The sequence below is a fragment of the Solea senegalensis genome, linkage group LG7 (genome assembly GCF_019176455.1).
Source record: "Solea senegalensis isolate Sse05_10M linkage group LG7, IFAPA_SoseM_1, whole genome shotgun sequence".
NCBI classification, from domain to species: domain Eukaryota; kingdom Metazoa; phylum Chordata; class Actinopteri; order Pleuronectiformes; family Soleidae; genus Solea; species Solea senegalensis.
Genome location: NC_058027.1, coordinates 13,652,853 through 13,679,886, shown reverse-complemented (window position 1 = coordinate 13,679,886; position 27,034 = coordinate 13,652,853). Strand labels below are relative to the sequence as shown.

Here is a 27,034-nt window from a genome sequence, read left to right as displayed (position 1 = left end):
AGCCTAGTCATCTGTCCTGTTTCAGTTTACTTGCTCTACTGTAAATACTGAGGCCGAAATTCAATTATTCACAAACTCTGATGAAAATCTGATGACTCAGCAGCTTCATTGTTTTTATTTTTAAGCTACCTTTGAATTGACTCAGTGGAATAAAGAGGCTGCGCTCTGGGCTGCTGGTACTTTCTGTATAGCATGCTGCTGTCCTGTGTCACCACAGTACCAACGTTATCTAATTCTTTCACCTTCTCTCACTGATGTTGTTTTCCTCTTTCCTCTTTTATTGTCCATTATAAAAACGTGTTTCGTGTTTTGCACACCGGGCAACCTCCTAATTTCTTCTTTTTGTTACCCCCCCCATGGTCTCATGTTGGTCCAAATCCACCACCACCATCTTCCAGGTTACTGGAACACCAGCTGCAGACTCAGCGGAGAACTCACGATAGTGAGGTGGAAGTGATGCGCGGCGAGCTGCAGAGTGTCAAGGAGGAAAATAGCCGTCAGCAGCAGCTCTTGGCCCAAAACCTCCAGCTGCCCCCAGAGGCTCGAATCGAAGCCAGTCTGCAGCATGAGATCACCCGGCTCACTAACGAGAACCTGGTACGCTGCCACATCCGCATTATTTGTCTTTTTGTTGTGACTGGCTCATCCACAGAACACCTCACCTCACACCTTGTTGTTGTTTGTGTTGAGTCATTCAGAACGGATGAATAAGTGAAAACCCATCATCAGACAATAGAGTAATTGATGCTAATCTAACAGTAAGTGGCAGTGACCACACAAGAGACTGACGGTGCCACGTCATCACCTTTCACAACGTATTAATGCAAGAATTATTGATATCTGGCATCAAGGGAAGTGTTGTGATGCCAAGAAACTACAGCACCATCATCAACTCTCATACAGTGAGACACAAATGATATGCATTATTAAAGTATTCAGCACAGCTATTTTTTTAATTTTTAATCTGTGTTGAAATGTATTTTTTCATGTTCATATTTGGGTCGATGCTCAGCGAATGAAACAGCCGCAGTGTGCGCTGTGTTATACACACTTATTTGTGTGGATGGTTGTCACCTGACAGGAACTCTTGGCCGAGGACCCGGCAGCATCCAGAGAGGCTCGCGTCGTCATTTTACGACGGATGGTTGTATGTAGAGACAGCGTGTGTTTGCCTCTCTGTGTGTGTGTGTGTGTGCGCTTGCATGTGTATAAGAACTAACTATATGTTGCGTGATCAAAGGGAAAAGCACTCCATGTTGCCCTAACCTTCTACAGCAATGTGTTCTACCTCCAAGCGGAGCAGCTCTGCACGTTTTTCTCTTTCCTAACAGCCAGCGAGTCCTGAAACTTCTCTTCTCTGAACAATCAGCACAGCAGCTTTGACGTTGATTTAAAAATCTGCCACAGTCTCTTCTTTGTTTCTTTGCTTCTCTCGTCAAGAAATAAAATGTTGAATTGAGTAACTAAATAAATTTAATGAAGAATTCTCAGAATTTAAACCGTGCTGGAGTGACAGTGTGATGCAGTCTGAATCAGAGGAGGCTTGCCATTTCTCCTCACTATTCTTCCCTTCCCTCCTTCTCTCTCCTTCAGTCTTTTTGTCTGTTTTTGTTTTTGTCTACTCCGCCCTCGTCAGTCCATGTTGACAGCTCTCCATATTGTGTGTTTCAGGATCTCATGGAGCAGCTGGAGAAGCAGGACCGAACCATCCGCAAGCTCAAGAAGCAGCTGAAGGTTTACTCCAAGAGGATTGGAGAAATGGGAGGTACGAGCCACACCATCATCCAACAGTGGATTGAGAAACATGACTGTTTTTCTCTATATTACCTCACACGTGTGTGTGTGTGTGTGTGTGTGTGTTTTAGCGGGTCAAACTGAGGGACAGACATCTCCAGGACAGATGGTGGAAGAGCCAATCCATCCTGTCAACATTCCCCGCAGGGAAAAAGACTTCCAGGGAATGCTGGAGTACAAGAAGGAGGATGAGCTCAAACTCGTCAAGAACCTCATCCTGGGTGAGAAAAACTTTTGTCATGTCGTTTTTTTTTTTTTAATCGCTAAACAATTCACAAACACTGAAATGTTTGCAGGCCCTGTTGTTACAAGTTCTATCTGCTGTTCCTTTCTTTAAAAAGGAGTAAATATGGAGGAATATAACCCATTAAATCTCAAGTCATTTTCAAGCTAACATGAATAATAAGGAAAATGAATGACTTTTTGTCTTAATCCAGCTCTTAACTCGTTTGTCCTGTGTTGTCCAGAACTGAAGCCGCGTGGCGTAGCAGTGAATCTGATCCCAGGTCTGCCCGCCTACATCCTCTTCATGTGTCTGAGACATGCCGACTATGTCAATGATGACCAGAAGGTCCGCACTCTGCTCACGTCAACCATCAACAGTATTAAGAAGATACTAAAGGTACTGTGTGTGTGTGTGTGTGAGATCATGTGATGAGTATGGGCTTTTATGTCTGGCTGAAATCAGTCATGTTGTGTTTGAAGGGTTAGTTCCCTAAATTAGTTGTATTAGTATGTGAAATTGATTCCTACGCCTTATCACCTGTACCACCTCTAGGTGGCAGCATTGTGATAGTTATTCCACTCAGTTAGAGCGCGCCTCCAATAGGTTTAATGTTTAATGTCCATATTAACTGTTCGGATGTAGTATGAGCTTAGTATGAGCTGATGCTGCACTGAGAATGTGTTATCTACTCCCTGTCCCTGTGTTGTTTACAGATACAGTGTAAATAGGTCTGCCCTTGTAATACAAATGTTTGTTTTCAGAAAGCTTCAGGATTCATTAGTTACAGACTGTCTGGTAGAGTTACTGTATGACTGTTAGCAACAGGTGGACTGACCACACTGTGTCCTTCCTCTTCCTGTCAGAAACGAGGAGATGACTTTGAGACGGTTTCTTTCTGGTTGGCGAACACCTGTCGCTTCCTGCACTGTCTGAAACAATACAGCGGAGATGACGTAAGAATGATGTTGAATTTGTGTTTTTCTGATAGTTCTAAGATATGTTTTAATGAGAAAACAGTAAAACAGACCTTTATATCACAGATTTTTGAGGCATGGACACAGTGTTCTTAAGTTTGTGTGTGTGTGTGTGTGTCACAGGCTTTCATGAAGCACAACACATCGAGGCAAAATGAACACTGTCTGTCCAACTTTGACCTGGCGGAGTACAGACAGGTGATCAGTGACCTGGCCATCCAGATTTATCAGCAGCTGATCAAATGCATGGAGAACATCCTCCAGCCCATGATAGGTGTGTGCAAGCATTTGTCTTTGTGTGTCTGTGTATCCTTACAGTCTAATGTTAAATTGACGGATCTTTGTATTTTTTTTTCTTACTATTATTTTATTTTATTTTATTTTATTAACACCTCTATTGACACCTCTCATTTGAAAAGTATTACAAATATTTAGGACTAGCTTCAGATGAGCAGTTCACTTTTGAAGAAGGAATAACAAACAGAATAATCAGAATTTAGGAGGTGTTCTGAATAAGGTTATGTCCAGACCTTGGATATATGTTATACATAGTTATATAAATCTTGTATTTTTAGACAATGGTGCAGGGGTCAGGTGATACTGCAAACAAACCACAAGTGATATAGTCCAAACAGAGCAATTTGATGCTTTCTGAGTGTGCATGAAATGGCTTCTAAACTTGTGTTATGTGGTGATATTGGATGGGAACCATGAGAAATAAAGCAGGTTGACGTGCTGTGACTGTGCAACTAATGAATTAAAATGCCTGATAACAGACGAGCCAACATGTTCTGTTGGGATTCATCAAATTTCTCCTCCTGGGCATGACAGCTTTACAAAAACTTTTAGTAAAGTAGGTTTGCAAAACATATGTATAATAATAAATACATTATCTTGTAATGTCTGTCAGATCAAAACAAATCTATAGCTCCACTAGAGTGCCTCACAATGCGGTTATTTTGCATTTCCATTTCAAATATTGTCTGATCAAGAATATTTACCATCTAGAGCAGATCTGTCTGTGCTCAGCTTAGATGTGGAATCCTGCCCCTCGTAATTGAAACAGTCAATCAATCATGCTTAATATACTCTAAGAACTTATTTGTGTGTGTGTGTGTCTTGGCTACAGTCTCTGCCATGCTGGAACACGAGACCATCCAGGGTGTTTCGGGGGTGAAGCCCACTGGTCTCCGCAAGCGGACGTCCAGTATCGCCGACGAGGGCACCTACACCCTGGACTCCATCCTGCGGCAGCTCAGCGCCTTCCACTCCACCATGTGTCAGCACGGCACTGACCCCGAGCTCATCAAACAAGTGGTGAAGCAGCAGTTCTACATCATCGGAGCCGTCACCCTCAACAACCTGCTGCTACGCAAGGACATGTGCTCCTGGAGCAAAGGCATGCAGATCAGGTAAGAGCTGCTGCTTGACTCCAGATGGGACAATAGATGATAGTACTGTGTGTAAAGATAAAACAAACTATCACATTAAGTTTATTGTGCCGAATGTCTGTTATTGGAATGTTCATAAATTGAGGAAATTGTTAATATTTCCCATGTGATTTGATATGATGAGTTACTTTAAAGTGCCACAAGGGGGAGCCAGCATCTAAACAATCAGTTAACGTGTTGTCGTAACATTAGTGGTGACGTAAGTCAGTAATGTTTTCAATTACAAAACTTTGTAACAATTTTGGTAACTGGTCAGCAATGTTTTTGAACATAAGTGACAGTATTTAATCTTTCTGAAAGCTATGACAGATGTCTGAATATGTTTAATTTGATACCAAATAATGCAATATTGACATGTATTTGGAATTATTTTGGTCACGACGATTGTGACAGGTAATGTTTGTCTTATCCATCACCGTTATACTAATCGTGTGTGTGTGTGTTTGTGTGAAGGTACAACGTGAGCCAGCTGGAGGAGTGGCTCAGAGACAAAGGTTTGATGGTTTGTGGAGCCAAGGAGACTCTGGAGCCGCTGATCCAGGCCGCTCAGCTGCTGCAGGTGAAGAAAAAGACGGACGAGGACGCTGAGGCCATCTGCTCAATGTGCCAGGCCCTCACCACGGCTCAGGTATGAAGTATGAAGTCATGGTTGAATTCATGTCGTCTCTGACTGCAGGTAAAATGTGTTTTAATGTTTTGAATTTTTTTTTGTGTGTGTGTTTCTTCTCTTTTAGATCGTCAAAGTCCTGAACCTCTACACTCCAGTTAATGAGTTTGAGGAGAGGGTGTCTGTGGCATTCATACGAACTATACAGGTAGATTTATCTTTACATCTGAATGTGCCTGTGTCAACAACGAGGACATGAATGCTCTATGTAAACACTGTTTTACTTATTTACAAAATGATTGTGCAGATTGTTTTAAATGTGAAGGTGAGTAAATTCAAGCCTCAGTTATTAACAGTTGAAAAGGTTCATCGTAGCTGTACTACAAAAGCAGGTTACAGTATATAGTGTGATGGATAATCTGCCTGTAACTGTAAACTGTCATTGCTGGGTTTATCAAGGTTTCCCCAAAGCACTCAAAAGCCTACGTCACATGACATAGTTTTAAGTGTGATAATCTCCTCGCAGATGAGTTTTGTGAGTCGTGGCGAAGACAATAATTTGGTTTTCTTAATGTCTTGTAAACACGTTAGTCCGACTCAAATCGAGCTAGTCTTAATCAAATCGAGCTAGTCTTAATCCGACTAATGTACCTGGATAATGGAGTTCATAGTTTGTGCATGTAAACGAGTGAGTGGCCTGAAATCAACACAGCTTTTTTTAATCTCACATGTTCTTTTCTCTCAACCCTCAGACTCGATTGCGAGACCGTTGTGAGAGTCCCCAGTTGCTGATGGACACAAAGGTGATATATCCAGTCACCTTCCCGTTCAACCCGTCCTCCCTCGCCCTGGAAACCGTCCAGATCCCCGGCTCACTCAACCTGGGCTTTCTCACCCGAGTCTAAACCGAGGCCACACAGGACAGCTATAAGAGTTTCTCTTTTTCTGTTTGGCATTGTGGCTCCTGCTGGAACCTCGAGACACATGACACCCACTGGCCCACAAAGGCCTGTAATTATATCACATTATAAACACAAACACTCAATAATTATGATCTCTATGAACACAATTTCAGATCCTGATCCTCTTAAATGTCCCAGGTCTAAACCTGGACATGAACACACAAAACACACAATCGACAAGCTCAACTTTCATCATGCATTTCAACCTCCACTAAAACATAGACACGCATGCCTTTGCTTGACGTGCACCACCAAAAAAAAAGTACAGGTGCACACAGTTGCTGTAAAAAAAAAACACCATGATCCGCCCAGTGCTTGTATAAACGCCTCTTAGAGAAGCCACAGGACCCGCTCAACACCTGCAGCGCTCGCCTCAGCGTCCTCCTCTGCGTCTCAGCTTAGTTCCAGCTCTCGTCTTCGTTCCGCAGTGACAAGTGTACACACCCCGTACGTGACCCCCCAGAGGACGGTGATGTAGTGTCATATGTTGGGTTTGTACCACAGACAGAACTGTCCGGTCGGGCCGTGTGCTAACGTTAGCTCGCTCTCTTTCTTTCCACCACGAACCACGCGGCGTTCTGTTCTATGCTGTTGTTTTCCTCTCCGAAGTAGTCGAGACAAGCCGAGACGGAGCTCATCATTTGTACTATATTAGTTATACATATATACATACATATATATATATTAATAATATATCATGTATTTTATTTATTGCCTATGTCTCCGTCCCCGCCCTCCATTTTTAATGACGAGAAGCTTCCTCTTTGCAGAAAATGTGTCCAGTATGACTACATGATGGGACCATCATTTCCCTCAAGATGAGCAGCTTTGTAAAGGGCGTTTTAGTTCCGGTATAGGTTATTTATGTCCGTATCAGGTACGTTTTGTAGGCTCGTTAAACAAGTACAGGCACAGACGATTGTTTGTTAGTTTGCTCCGCTTTGTTGTGACACGCCGCGTGCGTGGCAAATAAAGTGTAGCAAGGGTTTTAATTGAGTTTTTGGATAGAGAAGGTTTAAACTGCAACAATATTTTACTGTTTGCAGCCGTGACAGAGAGAGATTCTCGGCTCACAGCTTTAGTCAAGCGCTTTGAACATGTTTCACCCTCGTTGTGCGGTTAATTATGTTCGGCGTTGGCATTTTGCATGGTCGAGCCATGCGTCGCGTTTGTACGTCACGAAGAGAGACGGTTTCACAGCGCGGAGCACAACAACGCCACGTGAATGCATCATCAGATCTGATCACGGAAACCACATTCTGATTTCAGGTCACGGCAGCGTGACTAGAGCTTTGATTCACTCGGCTTCTCCCGACACACACGTGGATTTTGTCCTTGCAAACATGACATGTCCACTTGTGAATGGATCTTTAAAAACCTTTTCTCAGCTGCGTTCTCACACTAACGCTAACTGTGGTTTTGTGATCACCGATATCTGTTAAGCTGTTTTTTTTTCTAACCAAATCACATGCACGTCATTGTTGTTGTCACTCTGTGTTTGTATGTTTCGGTCCAGATATAAAGACTTATTTGGTTCTTGAGTGCACCACAGAAATCACCTGGTCAGGATGTTGCACTGTGTACAGCCGCCTGTTGAACATGTATGGACTTAGCTTTATAGGAACTGAACCTCCATGTTACTGCTGTTTAATTTTGCCCATAGTGAAGCCGTGGTGTTCACTGAGTCATTTGAGGTTGTTTTTTCCCCCCCTTTGTGCCATTAGTATTAGCAGTCAACCAAATTTGCCTCTGTGGACCTTATTTTGCCTCACAACCTTATTCCTTAATGATATACACTTTTTTTTTGTGTTTACATACAGCAATTGTGAATGGTCACCAAAACGAAAACTCTTTTTGTTTGTTTGTTTAATTTAAAGTCGAAAGCTGAATCTTCTGAAAGGAACAAATGAAATAAAGGATGGAAAATAATTCCAGGGGCGAGACGAACCAGGGAAATATGAACATGCTGAGAGATAAAAAGTGAAGTATCTCATTAAATGCCGTGAAGCAGACCGCCGTGTCTCTCGGGCACAGGCCACAGATGTGGTGGAATATCAACTTAATGTGTAATAATAAGGTGTTTGTGTTGCACACATTTTAAATCGGTCTGCCTTTTTTTGTTACATCGCTTGGATTCATAGGTAGTTTAAAGTCCGGTGAGTGTAAAGAGTTTAAATGTGAGGAGAGAGCGAGAGAGATAGAATGTGAATGTTTAATATATAGTTAATGACGTCTATCAGGATTCCAGCTGCGCGAACAAAGCCTTATCTGAGTTATTAGCTCTCTGAATGACTTGCACACATCATCGTCATCACTTTGGCATTGTTTTCTTTCTGTTGTTGCAGTATTTTTTTTTTTCCTTTGTAAAATGAGTATAATGTGTTATTTTTCATCAGGTGTTTTGTTTTCGTCCGACAGTTTTATTCTGTTTTTAAAATATTGCAGAGGATGGCGGGTAAATCATAGATCGTCTAGACTCTAAAGAGAAACACTCATGTGGCCCCTCCAGCTTCCTCTGCCACATTCCCTCTGTGATTGGATGCTTTCTTTTCTTTATCAGTATTTGTTGTTGTTGTTGTTGTTGTTGTTGTTGTTCCTGTTATGTTAAAAACAAAATTAAGGCATGACGCCACAGGTAAGAGAATAAACTCGTGTGAATCTGGTGGATGCAGCTCCAGACTGTTCTTGTGGATGTATCGCTGAGCAGAGCGGTGGCGTCTCGCTCTCCTGGGCTTCTCTTTGGAAACTATCATTCCTTCACTTGTGTTTTCACATCCAGAGAGAGAGTTGGCTGTACAATAATAACACAGACATTATAAATGGCCATTGTTTTTATCAGCGTTAGCATAAATTGTGCCATTATATAAAAAATAAATAAATGAATAAGATTAAAACAGCATATCTCATGACCCCAGCCCTCACGAACGGCGACGCTGAACTCGGCACCAAACGACGTTCCCTCTCTACACCCACGTGTACATTTGACAAACTGGACTGTTTGTAGTTTCTGGTAGCTGTGCGTAGTGAATGTGTTCACTGTTTAGAAACTAAGAAACTTGGAATACATTGTCAAAAGTGTAAAAGTAAAATAAAAGAATTCAAGCACTGCTGGACTGTGTTTGGGGATCTTTTTTTTGTTTTGCGTTTTTTGAAAAATGATTTCATTCAAGTAAAACTAATTACGTAAGAAGACTACAAACATATATATATATATACAAACATATACAAACAGTGCAATAAATTAAATTGTTTTTCCCTTCTTTAATTCATTACGCTGGCACAATCACAAATAGAATATATTACATCATGAATGGGTTTTTTTTCACATTCTTACATAAAACTAAATATCAGTGGATGAGACCGTAGACGTGCTGGTGATGCAGCGTGGAAGTATGAAGCATGAAGGTAAAAACAGAGCAGAGTTGCAGCTTAAACACTTGACTAAGAAGCTTACACTTCCATCTCTGTCCCTCGCTGACAATCCTCTTCAGTGGAAAAACGCAGCTTAGATCTTCGGCGACAAACACTGTACCAGCTCCACAGAGGGGGAAAAAAAGATTCTCTGCTGAAGTAAGGTTTATCCTTAACTTTTATTTAACCCTTAGTTTTTTTTTATAGCTGTTACATAGCTGCTAACTGTAGAAAGATTGTGATTTGATACAGAAATACTGATTTGTGGAATCAGTTGAATGAATGAAAGTGGAGTTTACAGTAGTAGAGCTGCTGTAATCGTTCATTTAAAACCTTGTATTTGATAGTGCTGAATATGTTTTTGACGAATGCATCAAAAGAAAATAGTTTCATGGAGTTAAAACATCATCAACTTAAGCCACACATCTATGTAGGGTATGTGAGAAGTCTGGTGAATTCTCACTTCATACAATTTTCAGACATTTTTACACATACTCATCTATTGTCACACTCTTCCTACACACTTCTACATCAATCGGAGGAACTTAAATGTTTAATATTGCACCTCAATCTGAGGAAGACTGTAGTTTATCATGGAGCTTTTGACATAACTGATACATGAGAAACAAGTATTATTGTTACTGCATTCAATTCAATTACATTCAATTACATAAAACAGAGTACATGTACAGTAAAGCTTCAGCTGTAGTTTATCAGCTGTGCTGCATTTGTAGGATCAGGCTGGAGTAGATTACTGACGACTTATCTCCATGCTCTCTCTCGCTCACATACACACAGGCTTCAACCTCAACCTCAAGAGCCTCAACCATAGCCAAAGATTCCCCTAACCTCTCCTGAATGAATTGATCTGTTTCATTATTTTTATTTTTTTTGCGTCTGTGCTGTCCACAGGTGTTTGTGTGACCACCTGCAGCCATGTGTGATCAGACGTTCGTGGCGATCACCTTTGGCCCCTGTGACAGCTGCGGGAACCCCAGTCCTCTGATGAACATCTACATCAAGAGTGAGGCCATCAACTACTGCTCCTTCTGCGTGGAAATGGTGTGTACGATGTTCACAGCTGCCCACGCAAATCCACTGCAATCAGTGTGGCAACGTTTGCAGGTTTTCCTGAAAGTGTTAATCGTTAAAGGTCCAGGGTAAGAATGAGTGACATCTACTGGTGAGATGGGAGTGTGCAACACATGCAGTCAGGGAACTGCAGAGGCCTTCACATACCAGAAAGAATGCAAACACTTGTCTTCCTCTCCGTCTGCCAGCTCCTTCTTCCTCTTTGTTGTTGGCTTACGTATTACATGTATGTGAGTGTAAGGGTCAGGGTAAGTTTGTGCGATAAGCTTCTATTTCAAAACATGTCAGCAATACTACTTTGTCAAATGAAGAGTAAACTTAAAACAAGCATGCTGCTGCTGTGTTTGTTTAATTCACGTTCTACTAGAGAGTTGGATTTCATTTTCTTTTAAATTGATTAGATTTTCTTCAGATCTGTTCCTCATAATGCTTGTTATAATTGACAGAAACAGTGTAGGGCTTTTATATTCTTTGAAAGCAGCATTTATTTTTGTCAATCCCAACTTCCTCTGTAGTTGTGGGAATGAGACGTGGAACTCAGATCCACTGTCTGATGATCAAATAACACATTTATTGCTGGATATTAGTAAAAAAAAGAAACAATTTTTATTTTCAAGTAAAATAGAAGTGGGCCACATGGAGGAGTAGTGGCTATCACTGTTGCCTCACAGCAACACTGTTTCAAGTCCCGGTTTGACTGAGGGCCTTTCTGTGTGGAGTTTTCATGTTCTCCCCGTGTTTGTGTGGTTTTGTCTTGATTCTCTGGTTTACATTTTGAGATCTGGAAGTTGTCTTCCCTCTGACTGGGACCGGTCACACACCAACACTTTCTGTGTCAGTGACAAGGAGGTACAGATTAGGACAGGCCTCACTGTGTGTGTGTGTGTGTGTGTGTGTGTGTCTTTTCTGCCATTAAACACTGATCTTGTTGAGACCAGTAGTCGTCATGGAGACCAAACCTGGTCCTAATGAGGCAGAACCTCCTTTCTGAGGAACTGGTTAAGTTTAAGGCTAAGACAGGAATTGTGGTTAGGTTAAGGTTTGAGATCATTAGCTGGTTATGAATAAGGTTAGGGATAATGCTTGTGTGTGTGTGTGTTTGAGCATGAGAGAGAGAGAGAGAGAGGGGAGGGGGAGAGAGGGAGAGGAGGGGGATGAGCAGCAGCAGCAGCAGCAGCACAGCAGTGTCTCCATCACAGTGCATCACAGTCACACTTGAGCACAAACCTCTTAACAAACCACTAACCATCAACCAACGAGCGTCCTGTTCCCTATTAATCTGTCCTGTTTCTCCCTCGTTTTCCTTCCCCTCCTCTTCCTCACTTCCCTCAAAGATGGCCTGTCGGGGGCTACAGAAGGGAGAGAGCCTGGCTACACTAAAGACAGAGAGCGACACTCTGAAGAAGAAACTAGAGGAGGAGAGAGGCAAGCTGAACGACGTGGAGTGTGAGTGTCTGAATAACTGCAACTCAGCAACTACACACACACACACACACACTTAAGTTTCACTTAAAGTAGTTGTGTTGAAAAATGTTGGGGTGTGTGTGTGCGTGCGTGTGTGTGTGTCAGTGCACCAGGTGGCTGAGAAGATTGAGGTGTTGAACCCTCTCTCCGTAAAGACGAGGCGTGTAATGAAGGGTCACACCAACAAGGTGCTGTGTATGGACTGGTGCAGTGACAAGCGTCGCCTCGTCAGCTCTTCACAGGTGCACACATTTACACAGGCTGGTATATTAGCAGTAGTAGTAGTAGTAGTAGTAGTAGTAGTAGTTGTTGTTTACTAGTTTAGTGTGAAATTTGACAGTATATTATGTATTTAAGTGATGCTGATTTATGTTCTCTCATGTAGGATGGAAAAGTGATTGTGTGGGATGCGTTCACTCTTAATAAGGTGAGTAGAAATCTGTGTGGTACTTATTTTTTTTAGGAATAAAGGACAACACATTACAGAGATTATTACCATTTTTTTTATTATTACTCTTAGGACAGAAAAAATGACAACATTTTCCTCAAATGACTCAGATCTGCAGACATACACGTACTGAACATAATCCTTATGGTTGTGTGTGTGTGTGTGTTACAGGAGCATGGGTTGGCTCTGCCATGTACATGGGTTATGGCGTGTGCTTATGCTCCCTCGGGTTGTGCAGTGGCGTGTGGGTGAGTACAAACACTTTTTTCATTACATTTGATTCCTAAAATCAAATATCAACAGCTTCACTCACTCACTCATCTTGTACCACTTTATCACTCTAAGAGTTAAATAATATAATATTTAGAAAAGGTTTGCAAATAACTGACTACTGTTACAACTTTGTTTTTGTTTAACTTTGCAAAGCAGACTTAAGTTATCTTGACAGGCACTATGTACTGTAGCTCAACATTATCATTGTTATTGTTATTATGATTATGATTATTGTTATTAACAATAATCATAATAACAGCAATAATAATAACACTAATAATAATATGAAGAAGAAGAAGAATTATATTAGAAATATATTATTATGTAGTACAACTATGATATTGTATTATTATTATTATTATCATCATCATATGTAAATTCATTTCCCACTTCACTTCTATCTAGATTATTTTTTTACCATTTTTTTATTTTTCTATTATGTCTTTTTATTGTTTTTATGTTTTATACTCTGTTGTTTTACACTTCTGTGAACCGTGGTTGTTTTTAAATGTGTTAGGGAAATAAGGTTGACGTGACTTGTCTGTTAGCATCTATGTTTGGTTTAAAACCCTTTTTTGTGTTTTTTTTGAATAGTGAATTGACCTCTGCTGTTTTTCATGTTCTCTCAAAGTGGACTGGATAACAAATGCTCCGTGATCCCGTTGTCACTTGACAAAAATGAGAACTTGGCCGCAAAGAAGAAGTCGGTTGCAATGCACACTAACTACGTGTCAGGATGCACCTTCACCAACTCTGACATGCAGGTAAACACCAGTGTGAGGAATATACTGTACATGATCTGTGTGTCATCTCCAACACGGTGGCAAACACACACGTCACTTTCCTCAAAACTGTGACGCCATCGTGAAAAAATGAGAAGTGAATTGGTGAAACAATTGCAGTGAGATTGTTTTCATATGCATATGCCACAGCAGAAAAACACTGTTAACGTAAGTATTTATTTATTTATTTATAGCAAGTCCTATCGCCATCACAATATTCTACAATATTGTACAGCTCTTGCTTTACAGTACGTCTCTGCTGCATAACAGAGCGAATATAGACACTTCTAGGAGTCGAGATGTCGTAGATGTTGCCGTCTTTGCTTGTGACTCTCTCATATGCGGGACGGGAGCCACTGCGGGGGTTAAAAATCAGAAAGAGAACATGAGGGATGCAGACTGAGATGTTACGCTTCAATAATTTACTCCATTCTGGCATCAGCGAGCTGGATGATGGTACGCGAGGTAAGAGGAGGTCAGGAGGTGAGAGGAGAGAGGAGACAGATGACAGGACTAAGGATGGGGCAGAGGAGAGAGGTGGTCGTTGATGCCGTGTGTATTAATAGATGCTGAGTGGCTTTTATCTAGGAAAGAGAGGAGAGCACTGACCAGAGGGCAGAACACACATTCTGTACAGCAACTCTTAGTGAGGACACTCAGACCTTCACCTCAACCATCACAACTAAATGCCTCACCCTAAAACTAAGTTCTAACCCTTAAAAACATCTTTAAATTACCAACCGAAATGTCCTCCAAATGTGTCCTCGCGACTATACACTACAGACAAGTACTCACACGCAGTATCTTCCTGTCTGTGTTTCCCTCCGTCACACATTCATCTCCTCTTTCAGACTGCATCTCACACACAGAGACACACGCATGCACGTGAGCTCACTGTCACGCTTCCAGCCTTCATACATCAAAACAGACCTTCAGGACCAAAACCCTGGACCACATGGAGAGCTATCTACTCTTCGTGTAACTTTATACACGACTTCATCAGGATGATATATGCGTGTCAGTAATTGTGGTGTTCTGATAATTGCCTTTAGGTTGAAAGTGGAGCTAAAGCTGCAGACAGTGCAGGCAGGATGTGGTGTGTTTTTGTGTGTGAGGTCACGCAGCCAGAGCTCTCTAATCCAGCAGGGATCTCTCATGTCTGCATTTGTCTCTAAGTGCTCATAATCTGTTTCCATCACGGGAGTCGCTGACATTTTGTCATTTGGTGTTCTTTGCGTGTGGCTGCATAATGCACACAGTAAGATTAATGTGTTCCTGCAGAGCTGCTGACCTTTGGATGTCACTGCATGATGTCAAAATGCTCTCGTGTCTGGCAACTGTGTGTTGTTGTTTTTTTGTTTGTTTTTTTGTTTTTCAACACTGTTTTTTACTGTTTTATTTCACCTCTTTTTTTTACGATAACTGTTGAATCCAAAAATGGAGAAGTGAAAACAAAGCCGATGGTCCGTGTCAGACACACTATAAACAAAAGACATCATTTAACAATAATAATAATAATAATAATAAACCAAGCTAAAGTGTCTTGATCTTGCTTAAAATGAGATGCATGTTTGAATGAATGCAATCAGAACATGTGAAGACTTATTCCACATTTCAAGCCAAATATTCACCTCGTGTTGAAACAAAAAGAACAGAGAGAGCACAAAACAAAAGGAAAACAACAAAGCCTTAAAAATATGTATTACATTTGTAACCCCTGGCTTGCATTTTGCTATTATTTTATGTATGTGTGTGTGTGTGCGTGCGTGCGTGGGTGTGGGGGGGTGGAGTGTCTCAGTGGTTAAGACCAGTGCCCTGTGTGCGAAAGACATCATGGTCGCAAGTTCGACTCCACCCCTGGGTGATTGTACTCAATTCCATTGTAAGTCGCTTTGGATAAAAGCGTCTGCTAAATGACATGTAATGTAATGTGTGTGTGTGTGTGTGTGTGTGTGTGTGTGTGTGTGTGTGTGTGTGTGTGTGTGTGTGTGTGTGTGTGTGTGTGTGTGTGTGTGTGTTAGATGCTGACCTCCAGTGGTGACGGCACGTGTGCCTTGTGGGATGTGGAGAGCGGTCAGCTACTGCAGAGTTTCCATGGTCACACTGCCGATGTCTTGTCCCTGGATTTTGCCCCATCTGAAACTGGAAACACTTTTGTCTCCGGGGTGAGAAAATGCGTGTGTGTGTGTGTGTATACGTATGTCTGTAGTAGGTTGTGAGGACACGTTCTTAAAGAAGTCTTCGTGAGGACATGCTGGCTGGTCCTTACAACTTAAAAAGGACAACTGGGAAACTGTGAAACTCATGTTTTCACTTTGTCTTTAGTGAAGACAATATAATATCAAGACAACACTGTCCTTCCCTGTCCTCTCAATGTGTGTGTGTGTGTGTGTGTTTGTTATCAGGGCTGTGATAAGAAGGCCAACGTGTGGGACATGCGCTCTGGACAGAACATTCAGTCATTTGAGAGCCATGAGTCTGACATCAACTGTGTAAAGTGAGTTCTCTTGTGAAAACAAAGGACCACCTTGTTTCTCATTTATCTTCAATGAAAAAAAGAGAATTTGGAGAATTTCTGCTGCACACAAAGAACACCTGAATGAACTGTACATATTAATTCACATTTGATCTAAATGTATGTTTAAATACATGCTCATTCTCAGAAAATATCTGTGAAAGTAAGGTTTTATGGTATTCTTTTATACTTCCCCTCCCGTTCTAAAACTCAATACAATCCCTGGTTTCGTGTGTTTGTAGGTACTACCCCAGTGGAGATGCATTTGCTTCTGCTTCTGACGATGCCACGGTGAGTGATGTCACATGACCTTCTCAAGTGTTAGTGATGACCTGTGGTCAATGTGCCTTAAAGTGAACTACTCAAAGTAACACTGATTTACCAGAGTGATTCACGTTTAGGATTAATATAGATTAATATATTCTCAAAGCTCAAAAGTATGACGGCGTATTAGGGCCAAACTGAAGGTTCTTTTAGAAAAAGTCTGAGTCTTTCTTTCGTAATTATTATGCAAGCTTAATCTCAGATGATCAGCTGCGACCTGCTTCAACATGAGAAACGCTGAACATTTTGTGAATTTACCTTTTGATTGGGGGTTCACATATAAAGAAATTGCATCACCAGCACCGCATTTTCTTTAGCATCAGGACTTTGAAAAGATTGTGAAAGAAACTGAGTTTGTTTGGAAGAAAGACTCACACAGACGAGGAGAAAATGATCTCTTTTGTGGACTGGAGGAGGAAATGGCCGGTAGTGGTCGACTGCAGGCTATCGCTGGTTACATCTGCGTTCTGTTGCTATTTATTAATAATAATAATAATAATAATAATAATAACAATGATAATAATAATAATACATTAGATAATGATAAAAAAATGTATCTCATAATATTATGACTTTATTCTTGTAAAATTCAGACTTTAGTCTTGTAATATTATGACTCTATTCTTTTTTCTCTTCAGTTTGGTCCACCCTGATAAAAGAAACCCCATCACTTAATGGTGGAGAAAATATCTCCACTATAAACTATTTACAGACTTCAATTACTTGTCAAAGTACAAACGTGTGTCCTGTGTGTTGGTGTGTCTTAGTGCCGATTCTACGACCTACGGGCTGACCGTGAAGTGTCCGTCTACAAGAAGGACAGCCTCATATTTGGTGCTTCCTCTGTGGACTTCTCTATGAGTGGTGAGGTTCACGTGAAAAACCCCTTATACATCAGCAGTGAAACTAGTTTCTGAGTTAAAAAGAGAAAAGTAACTTCTCATCTGGACCTTGTTTATCTTGACTCTTTCCAGACCAGCATTCATTCATTCATCTTCTACCATTTTATCCTCCTCATGAGGGGTGGCTGGTGCCAATCCCAGCTGACATAGGGCGACAGGCGGGGTTCACCCTGGACAGACAGCCAGTCTATCACACATAGAGACAAACAACCATTCACTCTCAACTCACACATACAATTTAGAGTGTCCAGTTTGCCTAATCCTTAAATCTGCATGTTTTTGGACTGTGGGAGGAAACTGGAACATGCAAACTCCATGCAGAAAAGCCCTTGTTCTGACCAGGTCAAGTGCTAATGACTATACTAACCGTGTGCCCCCGAGTACATCAGCGTCTACTGAGAAAAGACATCCAGAAAATAATTCAAGATTTAATAAAACATTTCAGAGGGGGAATTTTGCTCTGTACTTTACAGTTTCAATCAATAATTTATTCATTCATTCTTCTCCTATTCCAAATGATTCCACTTCCTCTTTCTCTTGCCTGCTTCCTCCCACCCACACCCGCAGGACGCCTGCTGTTTGCTGGTTATAACGACTACACCATTAATGTGTGGGATGTACTGAAAGGCACTCGTGCCTCCATCCTGTTTGGTCATGAGAACCGTGTCAGCAAAGTCAGAGTGTCGCCTGACGGCACGGCACTCTGCTCGGCCTCCTGGGACAACACCTTAAGGGTGAGCAGAGGTTTCCTCGCACAGGATAACGTCACCGCAATTCAGCTGCGCTTTGTTGTCAATGAAGCTTTACAACACAATCCACTGCGATTGACACTTTCTCTCTTGCAGATCTGGGCCTAGTTTTCACATGACGGATGTGATCCAGCAAAGACAGCACCAGCGTCACATGACAGCCAACACTGCAGGTCCCTTACTAAAAAACAAGAAACATAACATGAGACAGTGTCACTCTTATCAACTGTCGGGGCGTGTATGTATCTGAACAAACACTTCGACAAGTTCAGATTTCTTATCTTTGTTATTGATAGCTGGATGACTGATATTGTGTAACTTCACAAGTGTTGCTAACATAGTGAGAAATAATATTCACTGTAAAGAACCACAATAAGCTGTAGAAATGTGTGCAGTGTAGACAACACACACACACACATGCACACACGCACACAGAGTAAAAAATGAACATTGGTTTATTCCCCTGTCAGCTACCATGAGAGAACCACAATAATGCTCTAAGTAAGTCTATGTTGTATATATGTTTGTATAAGTGTATGAAATAAAAATCATTTGATTCTTAGCCTTAGAAAAAAGCCTTTTATATGTACTTAAAGGGTTTTTATGAAATAATTGATTGTATTCAGTCATAAAATGACCAGGAAAGGATTACAATGGTGCAGACAGTTGATAGTGTGGAAAAGGGATATAATGGCGCTTTTCCACGATACGACTATATACAATGATAAAAACTTGTAATAGACAACAAATACTGTGTAATACTGTGAGCTTCTCTGAGACAAATCAAATGTTTTTGTAATTAATTAGTTTTAGGGACATAATGGCGCTTTTCCTTAATACGAATCAACTCGTTTTGGGGTTTATTTGCTTTTCTATTAGAGGTATGGTGTATTTCCCTGGCTCTACTCACCTCGGCACGGCACGGCACAAAAAAAGTACCTACTCAACGTGGGTGGAGTCATCACTGCACAGCTGTGTGAAACTGCGGTGACTTTGTTTTATACGCGACACACACGCACACACAAACGAGTGACTAGTGACTTGTAAAGCAGTTGTTTTCAGTGTAACTGAATCAAATCACTAGAAACAGTTCAAATTTGCTCAGTGCATCCTCCATGGCCGGAGCACAGACTCAGTCACTGGACTGAAACAGAGTGGCAGTGTGAAGACGCATACCAGACTCCTCTGTTAAATATTGAGTTTTTAGACATTACTCCGGTAACTGTCGGGGGTTAACCCACATTTTTAGGATCATTAAATAATTTTAACTGATCTAAAGGTCGGCACTGTTCGGCTTGAGTCCTGTGACAGACGTCTCCGGAGCACAGACTCCTACTCCACGGACTCCTACTCCACAGTCTCGCAGTCAGTGGTGCTGTCCCTAAATACACAGACTCCTCTGTTAAATATAGAGATTTCCCTGTTAATTGTTGGAGATGAACCCACGTTTTTGGGATTGTTAAGTAGTTTTAACTGTTCTAGAGTTTTCTGTGTCGGACATCAAAAACTACAAACCAGCGAAAGTGTCTTTTTTGCATTTTAAAAGAGAAGCTAATCATGCTCACGAAGAAGACAACATCCTTTCTGGTAAACGAAGGTCACCATTGTTAGCTTTGGAAAGCTAAGATAAGATAAGATAGTCCTTTATTTGTCCCGCAGTGGGGAAATTTACATTGCTACAGCAGCAAGACAGTAAAGAAAAAGATATAAATAATAAACATGCATTAACAAAAAATTTATAAAAGGATATTAACACTTACACTATAGAAAATTAGTTAAAATAGAATATAGAATGTACATTATAGACAGTTAGCAGACTATACACAGTGGATATTGCACAGTATATTGTACAGTATATACAGTGGTGAGAGGTTCTGATTCTTATACTCTGGACCTTTAGGGAGGACAGTTTTTAATGTACCCTCTTTTTTTCTATTAAACCTCAACAATGTGAGCTAATATACCACATACTTTCAATGTATTAGTAAAATAATAAAGACAATATACCATCACAATTTGTGATAATAGCTAATCTACTCACTTGAATGAACGACTTGAGAAGATTAAAATCCTGATCATGGATTTGTTTCTCAAGTCTCTGTTTTTACTGACTTGACTGTACTTTTGGATCAATGACATTGTTAGGACAGAGCAGCTTATCTCTTACATTCAAAGATTACATCCTCAGTCTAAAATAGTGTCTGCAGACTTTTGAAGAGTTTATCTTCAGCGCACTATTGACCAACACCTGTCAATGCAGAACAGGAGACTACAACAGGAAGTCCTCATTCATGAAGTGATAGCATTAGTTTTTGTCGTTATTTTCTGTCCCTTCTGTTTTCTAAGAAAGAGAAGAGGAACAAATTATGTAAAAGCAGATGGGAATTACCATATCTGTATAGAAAGTACTATATCACCTGATCCATTCATGTTATTACAAAGAAGGTTTTCCACTTCCCCACAGCCCACACCGAGAGTGAGCGCTGTGAGAGTGATTATATCACCCCATGTGCTCATTTTCAAAGCTGTGATGAAAGTGAAATAAGTCAGACCTATTATTAGTACACATCTCCCTCCTGAAGGTCACAAATATAAATACATATACATTAAGCGTGTAAGAGTTTCATTAAGTTAGTAGGTCAGCAAGTGAGTAAGTTTTGATTTACAAAACTGAAGTCTTAAAAAACACACCACAAAAAACTGATCAAACGTAATATTTTCCTGCCTCTACAGTGTGTCTGCAGCTGGTGATTATTTCTCAATAATTAGATTATTTTATTGACGTCTGTATTAGTCTGTGGGCTCTTTGCACAGCAGCCATTTTGACATGTTTCAGCTTGAAAAGCACAGGTGTTCACATGTGAATCAGGGCCAGCACGCACCCCATAACTGAGGACGCTAATTGGAATGCAGCTGTCATTAATTAGATTATTGACACCTGTGATTTTCTGACTGTGACCTGTCAACATGGCCCATGGGTTAAGAAAATGGCAGAATATAGGTGGAAAGTAAGGCTGCCTTCACGTGTCACTCTTATTTTGGTAAATAAGAGTTTGTGATTTCCAGCGGAAATTGGGAGATCATTTTGATACACAAGTTCCAGATCATGAATAGTAAATAATTCCTTTATTTTTATCATTCCCTTATTGTTGATTGTGTACATAATGTTTGTGTACACAATGTTAATGTTGTTTTATCCACTTACACTTGACATGTACTGTATATGTATATACGGAACAAAGAATATACAGTCTTGAAGACTTGGAAATTGTTTTTTTAATAGCCACAAGGATGAGGACAGGTGAATGATGAGGGCAGGTGAATGAATGCTAATTAAGGTCCCTGAGTGAGTGAGAAAGTTAAAGCATTTGTGACCTTTGACCCATGTTGACTGATACATTATGTGTTGGCATATTTTATTTTGTCCGCACTTTAATTTGTAAAGATTTGCCTTCTAAAAACAGTTAATGTGAGATTTGTGTCCTCTTTTCCTTCTTGCACTACGCAAGAAAGAACCCCAACCTTGTTTAGACCAGCACCGTTACTTGTACTTAGTAAAAATGTTATAAAAATATACAATGTTATAAATGGTGGTAGGTCTACTTTTAGTTTATATGGTGGTGGTTTTATCACATTTCCTCCTTCACGCCGGGACTTTTGTGGGTATTTCTGTGCGAGCAGCAGGCGTAGAGGAACGGGGGCGGAGTCATAAGATAAACGCGGCGGTGATGCGGCCAGTTGAAGGGAGGCTGAGAATGAGCACCGGACGAGCGTCTCTTTCCGCTGCCGTCTGTACGTGCACCGAGCAGACTGATATCGCTGGGAGGGTAAGCGTTCGTTTTTCCTCACCTAACATCCACGTATTTTATTTGTTTTTATGTATTGTGTGTTCTCGCGGAAGCACACGGTATCGACAACTCGCAGTTGTGTGTGTAACGGTGATGTGAATGAGCTGTGTCCGCGGCGGTTGAGTCGTTGTGTGAATGTGCTCCTTTGTGTCCTCCATAACTCTGGTGACAGATCGATGGTAAGAAGAGAAAGCTACTCGGTCGGATAGTCAACCGCAGGTCCACCTCCTCAACACGCTATAAAACACCGACAGTTAACGTTTTAACAGCCCCTTTAGCTTCCCCGCTCTTTGTACTGTCTCGTTACACTGAGGAGCAAACGGTCGTATGATTAGCATTTAGCATCTCTCTGTGCTTGGTGTGAGGAGCTAACTAGCGTCAGTGTTTCGCCGTACTTCGTCAGGCTTGTTGTATCGTTGGTGTGTGAATACAACAGCAACAACGACCAGTCTCTGCAAACGTCTTTTACTCGTGTGTTTGCGGCTTTTATTCTAAAAATGCTACTATTCGCCAGGAAAGCTAAAACTGCGAACAACGTACTGTTGGTATCGTAACTGCAGGATATGCCGCTTGGTTTAAATGGTCGAGGCCTGTGATAGAAGTAGTTCCCTTTTTAAACATTTAACTCAACAAAATGATTTTCATCAAGTAAATGAGTTAGTTATTACATACTGTAGTTTCAAAGAGTAAAGTAATTTACTCCCTGACAGTAAACCGCATTATCACATATCGAAATTAAAAGTGTCCACTGTAAGTTGATCGTTTTAAATTCTCATTATCAAATTAGAATAAACATGAATGCAGAAATCACTCATTATTTCTCACAAGTGACTTGAAAATGCTGTTTAGCCAACAGACGGCCCTGGTGATTTGTTTAATAAAAAACAAAACGAACAATATTTTGCATCTTTTGCAGATGTACCAGGAAGGGATGACATGATACCACTTTTCCATATCTGATACCGATATCACAAACTCGAGTATCTACCGATACTGATCTCAGTCCCATACTGTTATTTTAGACTTTTTAATTATGAACATGTGTGATAAACGATTTTAATCTACTTTAATCTAATGCTGTTGCTAATTTTTATTGACATAGGATTTTTGGATTGTAACGGATTTTGGATTTTACATCTTTATCTGTCCGATATAACATATAACATTTTACCCTTTACATTTTGTAATGTCATGTTCCTGGGTTTTTTTAAGCGTATGTTTCAAACTATTATTGCCACAAAAAAAAAATCTTTCTCACTGACAGATTTATTGTTGGTGTTTGTTCCCAACACTATGGGCTTATTTTCTCTTGTTACAATTTTACTGAAATGTCCTTGTTTTTCTCTTGTTAGAAAATGTCATGTGGGCTGTGGAAAGAGACCCTGGCTTTGGCGGAGGACTACCTGTCCCTTTGCTGCACAAGCCTTCGGCCAGCCCCTCCACCTCCCAGCGAGTCAGCTTCTGCCATGAGACGCCTGGCCCAGGACATGGAGAAGCAGCACCAGGCTCGCTTCCACTCCCTCGCTCAGGCCTTTCTGAGGCAGTGTGGGTCTGACCCTTGCTCCAGCCTCAGGAAGGTGATGGAGGAACTGGTGGGAGACGGACACTTGAACTGGGGGAGGGTTGTTTCCCTTTTCACCTTTACTGGGGTGCTGGCCAGACAACTGGTGGGACAGAACGGGATAGAGCTGGGGCTGGAACCCGGGCAGGAACTGGGACAGGCGCCTGGGAACTGCAGGGGACTGGCAGAGACCATAGCTGATTACCTAGGAGAAGAGAAGAAAGACTGGCTTCTGGAGAATGATGGATGGGTAAGTCATAACATGTCTGCTAACATGTCATCTCTGCTCCAAAGCTGATTGACTCATTCAGCTGACACTGCTGAGCACAAATGCAGTATAAAAAAAACAAGCGGTTGAAAATAAAACCGACTTATAAGTGAAAATGTTTCTTTTTCCTGCTGCTGGCATTGGAAACCACCTAGCTTTGATACAATCAGGTGTACTTCCTGTTTGGTTGTATATTTATATACAGGTTTCATATGGGTGTGTGAATTCCTTTTTAGAAATGTTTGAATTTGAATGTTGTGTTGGCTTGAAATAATCAGATTGCTTATTAGATAAGGGGGAAAAAAAAGTCAAACAACTGCACTACCTGGACCTTGTTTCCATATGTGACCATTATAAAGTACGATTTGGGTGTTTTATAGCATACTTGCGTCAATTAAATAATAATAATACTAATTTGCATGTGTTCATTTGAATTGGCTACAGCTGCAAGTGATAGAAAAATTTGAGACCTGCCCTTCACTTTGACCTTGGAAAAGGTGTATGAAACCTGTGTAATAGAGTTGTGTGAAAAACTTGGTGTAAAATATGGCCAAGCCTTTTGTTAAAATGCAACTTTTTTCCTTTGTGTGCCGGGGAGACAAGCAGTCAAAAATGGTTCTGCTATGATTGCAGAGAAGCAATATGTCGTCTTAATTTACTGTAAAAACGCATAAGGTATATATGATGGACTGTGGTGGACAGTGAAATCAACACATCTACACGGAGTTTCAGCCTTTTCTGAATGGACTTGGCCTCGTCCTCCCTCATCGCACAAACACCCTTTCAACCACTGGCAGCTGGTTTCACCAGACTCTCGGGCAGATGGACTTTGAAGTAACATTATAAGCTCCATTGTGTTGAATTCAGCAGTAGCCGTGCACAAAGTTAGTGTGGTGTGACTAGAAAAACAAGCAGCCGCAGCAGAGAGCAGGTGCTCTCTGTGGTCAGATGTTTGATTTCACTTTTGAAAACATGTTTGAGAAATAAAATTCTGAGCTGTTGAATAATTCACCTCTTGGTTGGTGTATATCAACTAAAACAAAGCGTATAATTCTACGTAATATGTAGGCACTGTGACAGTCTACTATAAAATCTTCTTGGAGAACTGCAGTGAAGTTTTAGTATTTTGTTGTTTTCCATTTTAGTAGGGAAATGCAGCATAATTGCAACTAGCTGTCAGCCACTGTCAGTTAGTAGACATTATGGCAGCTAAAACATGTTTTATTCTCTAAAACTCACAGTACATTGGGGGAAATTGAGCGTTTCTGTTTTTTTTTGTTTCTTGCAGGAGGGCTTCTGTAATTTCTCCCGTACTGCCAGAGAGGTGAGCCAGGACTTGTCAATGAAGACTGCTCTGTTTGCTGCTGCTGGCGTGGGCCTCGCTGGACTCACCTTCCTCTTGGTGCGCTAAATCCAGACTTTCTACGTCCTCAATGTGTCCTTCTAGTCCATACTCTCATTTCATTTGGCACAATTAAGTAGACATTTGAATTTCAACGTCAATGCTGCAAAACAGGGCTTAATCTTTAGTAAATTCAGGGTTTTTATCTCAAGTCATCAGCTGAATGTTTCCACATATAGACCCCCCCCCACAAACACACACCCTTAAGATTGTAAAATGATCTAAATGCCTTCATGAATTTTGGAGTTGGTGCCATGTCAGTGTATTTTCAAACAGGTTAATTCCTAAAACAGGTCTCTACACCGAATCATCTCCTCAAAGTTTCATTTTCATGTGCAGCTAAAGAAACTTTTATTTCCCACAGATTTTGGTTTTGATTTTACAAAAATTGTCAGCTGCCTTTTTATTCACCTGTTTAGCTCAGTTGTGTATGTGGTTTTAAAGCCACTCTAGTGTACAATGTATAAATTAATATATTATATTTATATAAACTTAAACTGTAAGGCAGTGGACTTTTTCTAACCGATCCACAGCTAATTCAGTCGTTTCATTGTTAAAAGTGTGTCTTACCTTCATGTAAAATTATACAATGAATAGAGGTGATGACAGCGCTGATGATGAACACACAACGGTGCTATGAAATGTTGTGAAATGTTTCTCATATCAATCGACCAAACCAGGGACCAATCTGACTTAAAACGCATTGCTATTACAACAAACCATTGCTATGGCTTGAACCTTATATTTTTACATTGTTTTTGTTCTATTTATTTGTGACTGTTTTTGTAATAAAAAAAAAAACAAAGACAATCCTGGAGTTCGAGTTTTGTGTCTGAATGAAACGAAGTATGAAGAAAGAATTACTGCAGAACCAGGATATTACTATTAGTACTTTGTCTTTTCCTGAAAGTCTACATGCGGGTAAGGAGTGTGCAGCAGAAAATAAATCTCCCTCCTGTCGCATGCAGACATGTCATGAATAATATATGTTGTGCTGTCTGTGATGCTCTCATTTCTCAGCAGGAGTTATATTCACAACACTCCACAACAAAAGTAGGGTGACAAAACTTAGGTATTAAAAAGGTAATTCAGCAATTTAAAACTCACCAACAGTAGCAAGCCGAGGATAATGTGCTAATCAGATGCTAGTGATGACTTAATGACTTCAAGATAAACTTAAAAACACAACTTTAATCAGTTTGAACGGCCATCAGCTGCAAAGCACATGCACTTCTGATCTCATACATTTCTGATCTTATGTCACATGACACCCAGATAGAGACACTGTTATTGTTTTTAAAAACAGTAATATTAATGTACATTTTTTTTCAATGTCTTTTGCTGGTTTCAGCAGGTACAAACTATATGTTGTTGGTTTTTTTTGTTGGTTTTTTACTCTAACAGTGAATCCCGAGCATTAATCAGCAGGCAAATCTGTCATCATCTGTTAATCAAGGCTAATGCTTAATTGTTCCTGTGACTCCTTTAAAACTTGGTCTACATCAGGGGCCTACTAAACTATGACTTTTTTGTGTCATTTTGGACGTCTTACTAAACGCAGACTTTTTTTTTTTTTTGGATGACATACTAACCCATGACTTTTTTGTCAAAATTTGGACAACATGCTATACTATGACTTCTCTGTCACTTTTTGGACGACATAGTGAACTATGACTTTTTCATCTCATCTACATACTAACCTATGACTTTTTTGTCTCATTTTGGACAACATACTAACCCATGACTTTTTTGTCAAACTTTTATTGTGACTACATACTAACCTATTATTTTTTTGCCTCATTTTGGATGACATACTATGACTTTTTTGTCAAAATTTGGATGGCAAACTAACCTATGATGTTTTTGTCAAAATTTGAACGACATACTATACTATGACTTTTTTTTCTAATTTTGGAAGACATACTATACTATGACTTTTTTGTCTCATTTTGGACAACATATTAAGCTATGACTTTTTGTC

At 40.5% G+C, this 27,034-nt stretch overlaps 3 protein-coding genes across 7 annotated transcripts in view; all 3 read left to right on the top strand.

Moving 5' to 3' along the window:
* myo5aa (myosin VAa) overlaps window positions 1–9,121 on the top strand; it is a 49,566-nt gene extending 40,445 nt beyond the window's left edge. For 3 of the 5 annotated variants that reach the window (XM_044030421.1, XM_044030424.1, XM_044030422.1), the window contains 11 exons: window positions 399–597; window positions 1,082–1,147; window positions 1,672–1,765; window positions 1,866–2,015; window positions 2,262–2,416; window positions 2,884–2,973; window positions 3,118–3,268; window positions 4,124–4,406; window positions 4,899–5,073; window positions 5,180–5,260; window positions 5,805–9,121. In XM_044030421.1, coding sequence (XP_043886356.1) covers window positions 399–597; window positions 1,082–1,147; window positions 1,672–1,765; window positions 1,866–2,015; window positions 2,262–2,416; window positions 2,884–2,973; window positions 3,118–3,268; window positions 4,124–4,406; window positions 4,899–5,073; window positions 5,180–5,260; window positions 5,805–5,957 — 1,597 coding nt within the window. In that variant the 3' untranslated portion in view covers window positions 5,958–9,121. The remainder of the gene's footprint in view (window positions 1–398; window positions 598–1,081; window positions 1,148–1,671; window positions 1,766–1,865; window positions 2,016–2,261; window positions 2,417–2,883; window positions 2,974–3,117; window positions 3,269–4,123; window positions 4,407–4,898; window positions 5,074–5,179; window positions 5,261–5,804) is intronic. The other 2 variants (XM_044030425.1, XM_044030423.1) reach the window with 1 other exon arrangement.
* Window positions 9,122–9,492: 371 nt separating this feature from the next.
* gnb5b (guanine nucleotide binding protein (G protein), beta 5b) lies at window positions 9,493–18,536 on the top strand. The gene is made up of 13 exons (XM_044029528.1): window positions 9,493–9,584; window positions 10,338–10,487; window positions 11,852–11,963; window positions 12,087–12,223; window positions 12,367–12,408; window positions 12,601–12,677; window positions 13,334–13,466; window positions 15,506–15,649; window positions 15,890–15,981; window positions 16,242–16,290; window positions 17,091–17,187; window positions 17,793–17,959; window positions 18,071–18,536. Exons 2-13 carry the CDS (start codon window positions 10,362–10,364, stop codon window positions 18,080–18,082), a joined length of 1,188 nt encoding a protein of 395 aa, XP_043885463.1. The 5' UTR covers window positions 9,493–9,584; window positions 10,338–10,361; the 3' UTR covers window positions 18,083–18,536.
* A 3,149-nt stretch (window positions 18,537–21,685) lies between these two features.
* bcl2l10 (BCL2 like 10) lies at window positions 21,686–25,846 on the top strand. The gene is made up of 3 exons (XM_044029505.1): window positions 21,686–21,801; window positions 23,175–23,633; window positions 24,940–25,846. Exons 1-3 carry the CDS (start codon window positions 21,703–21,705, stop codon window positions 25,060–25,062), a joined length of 681 nt encoding a protein of 226 aa, XP_043885440.1. The 5' UTR covers window positions 21,686–21,702; the 3' UTR covers window positions 25,063–25,846.
* Window positions 25,847–27,034: the final 1,188 nt, after the last annotated feature.

Excerpts from the sequence above, each read along its gene's own strand:
- gnb5b (XM_044029528.1), top strand. The coding sequence starts at position 10,362 with ATGTGTGATCAGACGTTCGTGGCGATCACCTTTGGCCCCTGTGACAGC. Across the intron at positions 12,409-12,600 it reads ATGCGTTCACTCTTAATAAG|GAGCATGGGTTGGCTCTGCC; the intron begins GTGAGTAGAAAT and ends TGTGTGTTACAG. Across the intron at positions 12,678-13,333 it reads GGTTGTGCAGTGGCGTGTGG|TGGACTGGATAACAAATGCT; the intron begins GTGAGTACAAAC and ends GTTCTCTCAAAG.
- bcl2l10 (XM_044029505.1), top strand. The coding sequence starts at position 21,703 with ATGCGGCCAGTTGAAGGGAGGCTGAGAATGAGCACCGGACGAGCGTCT. Across the intron at positions 21,802-23,174 it reads AGACTGATATCGCTGGGAGG|AAAATGTCATGTGGGCTGTG; the intron begins GTAAGCGTTCGT and ends TTCTCTTGTTAG. Across the intron at positions 23,634-24,939 it reads TTCTGGAGAATGATGGATGG|GAGGGCTTCTGTAATTTCTC; the intron begins GTAAGTCATAAC and ends TGTTTCTTGCAG.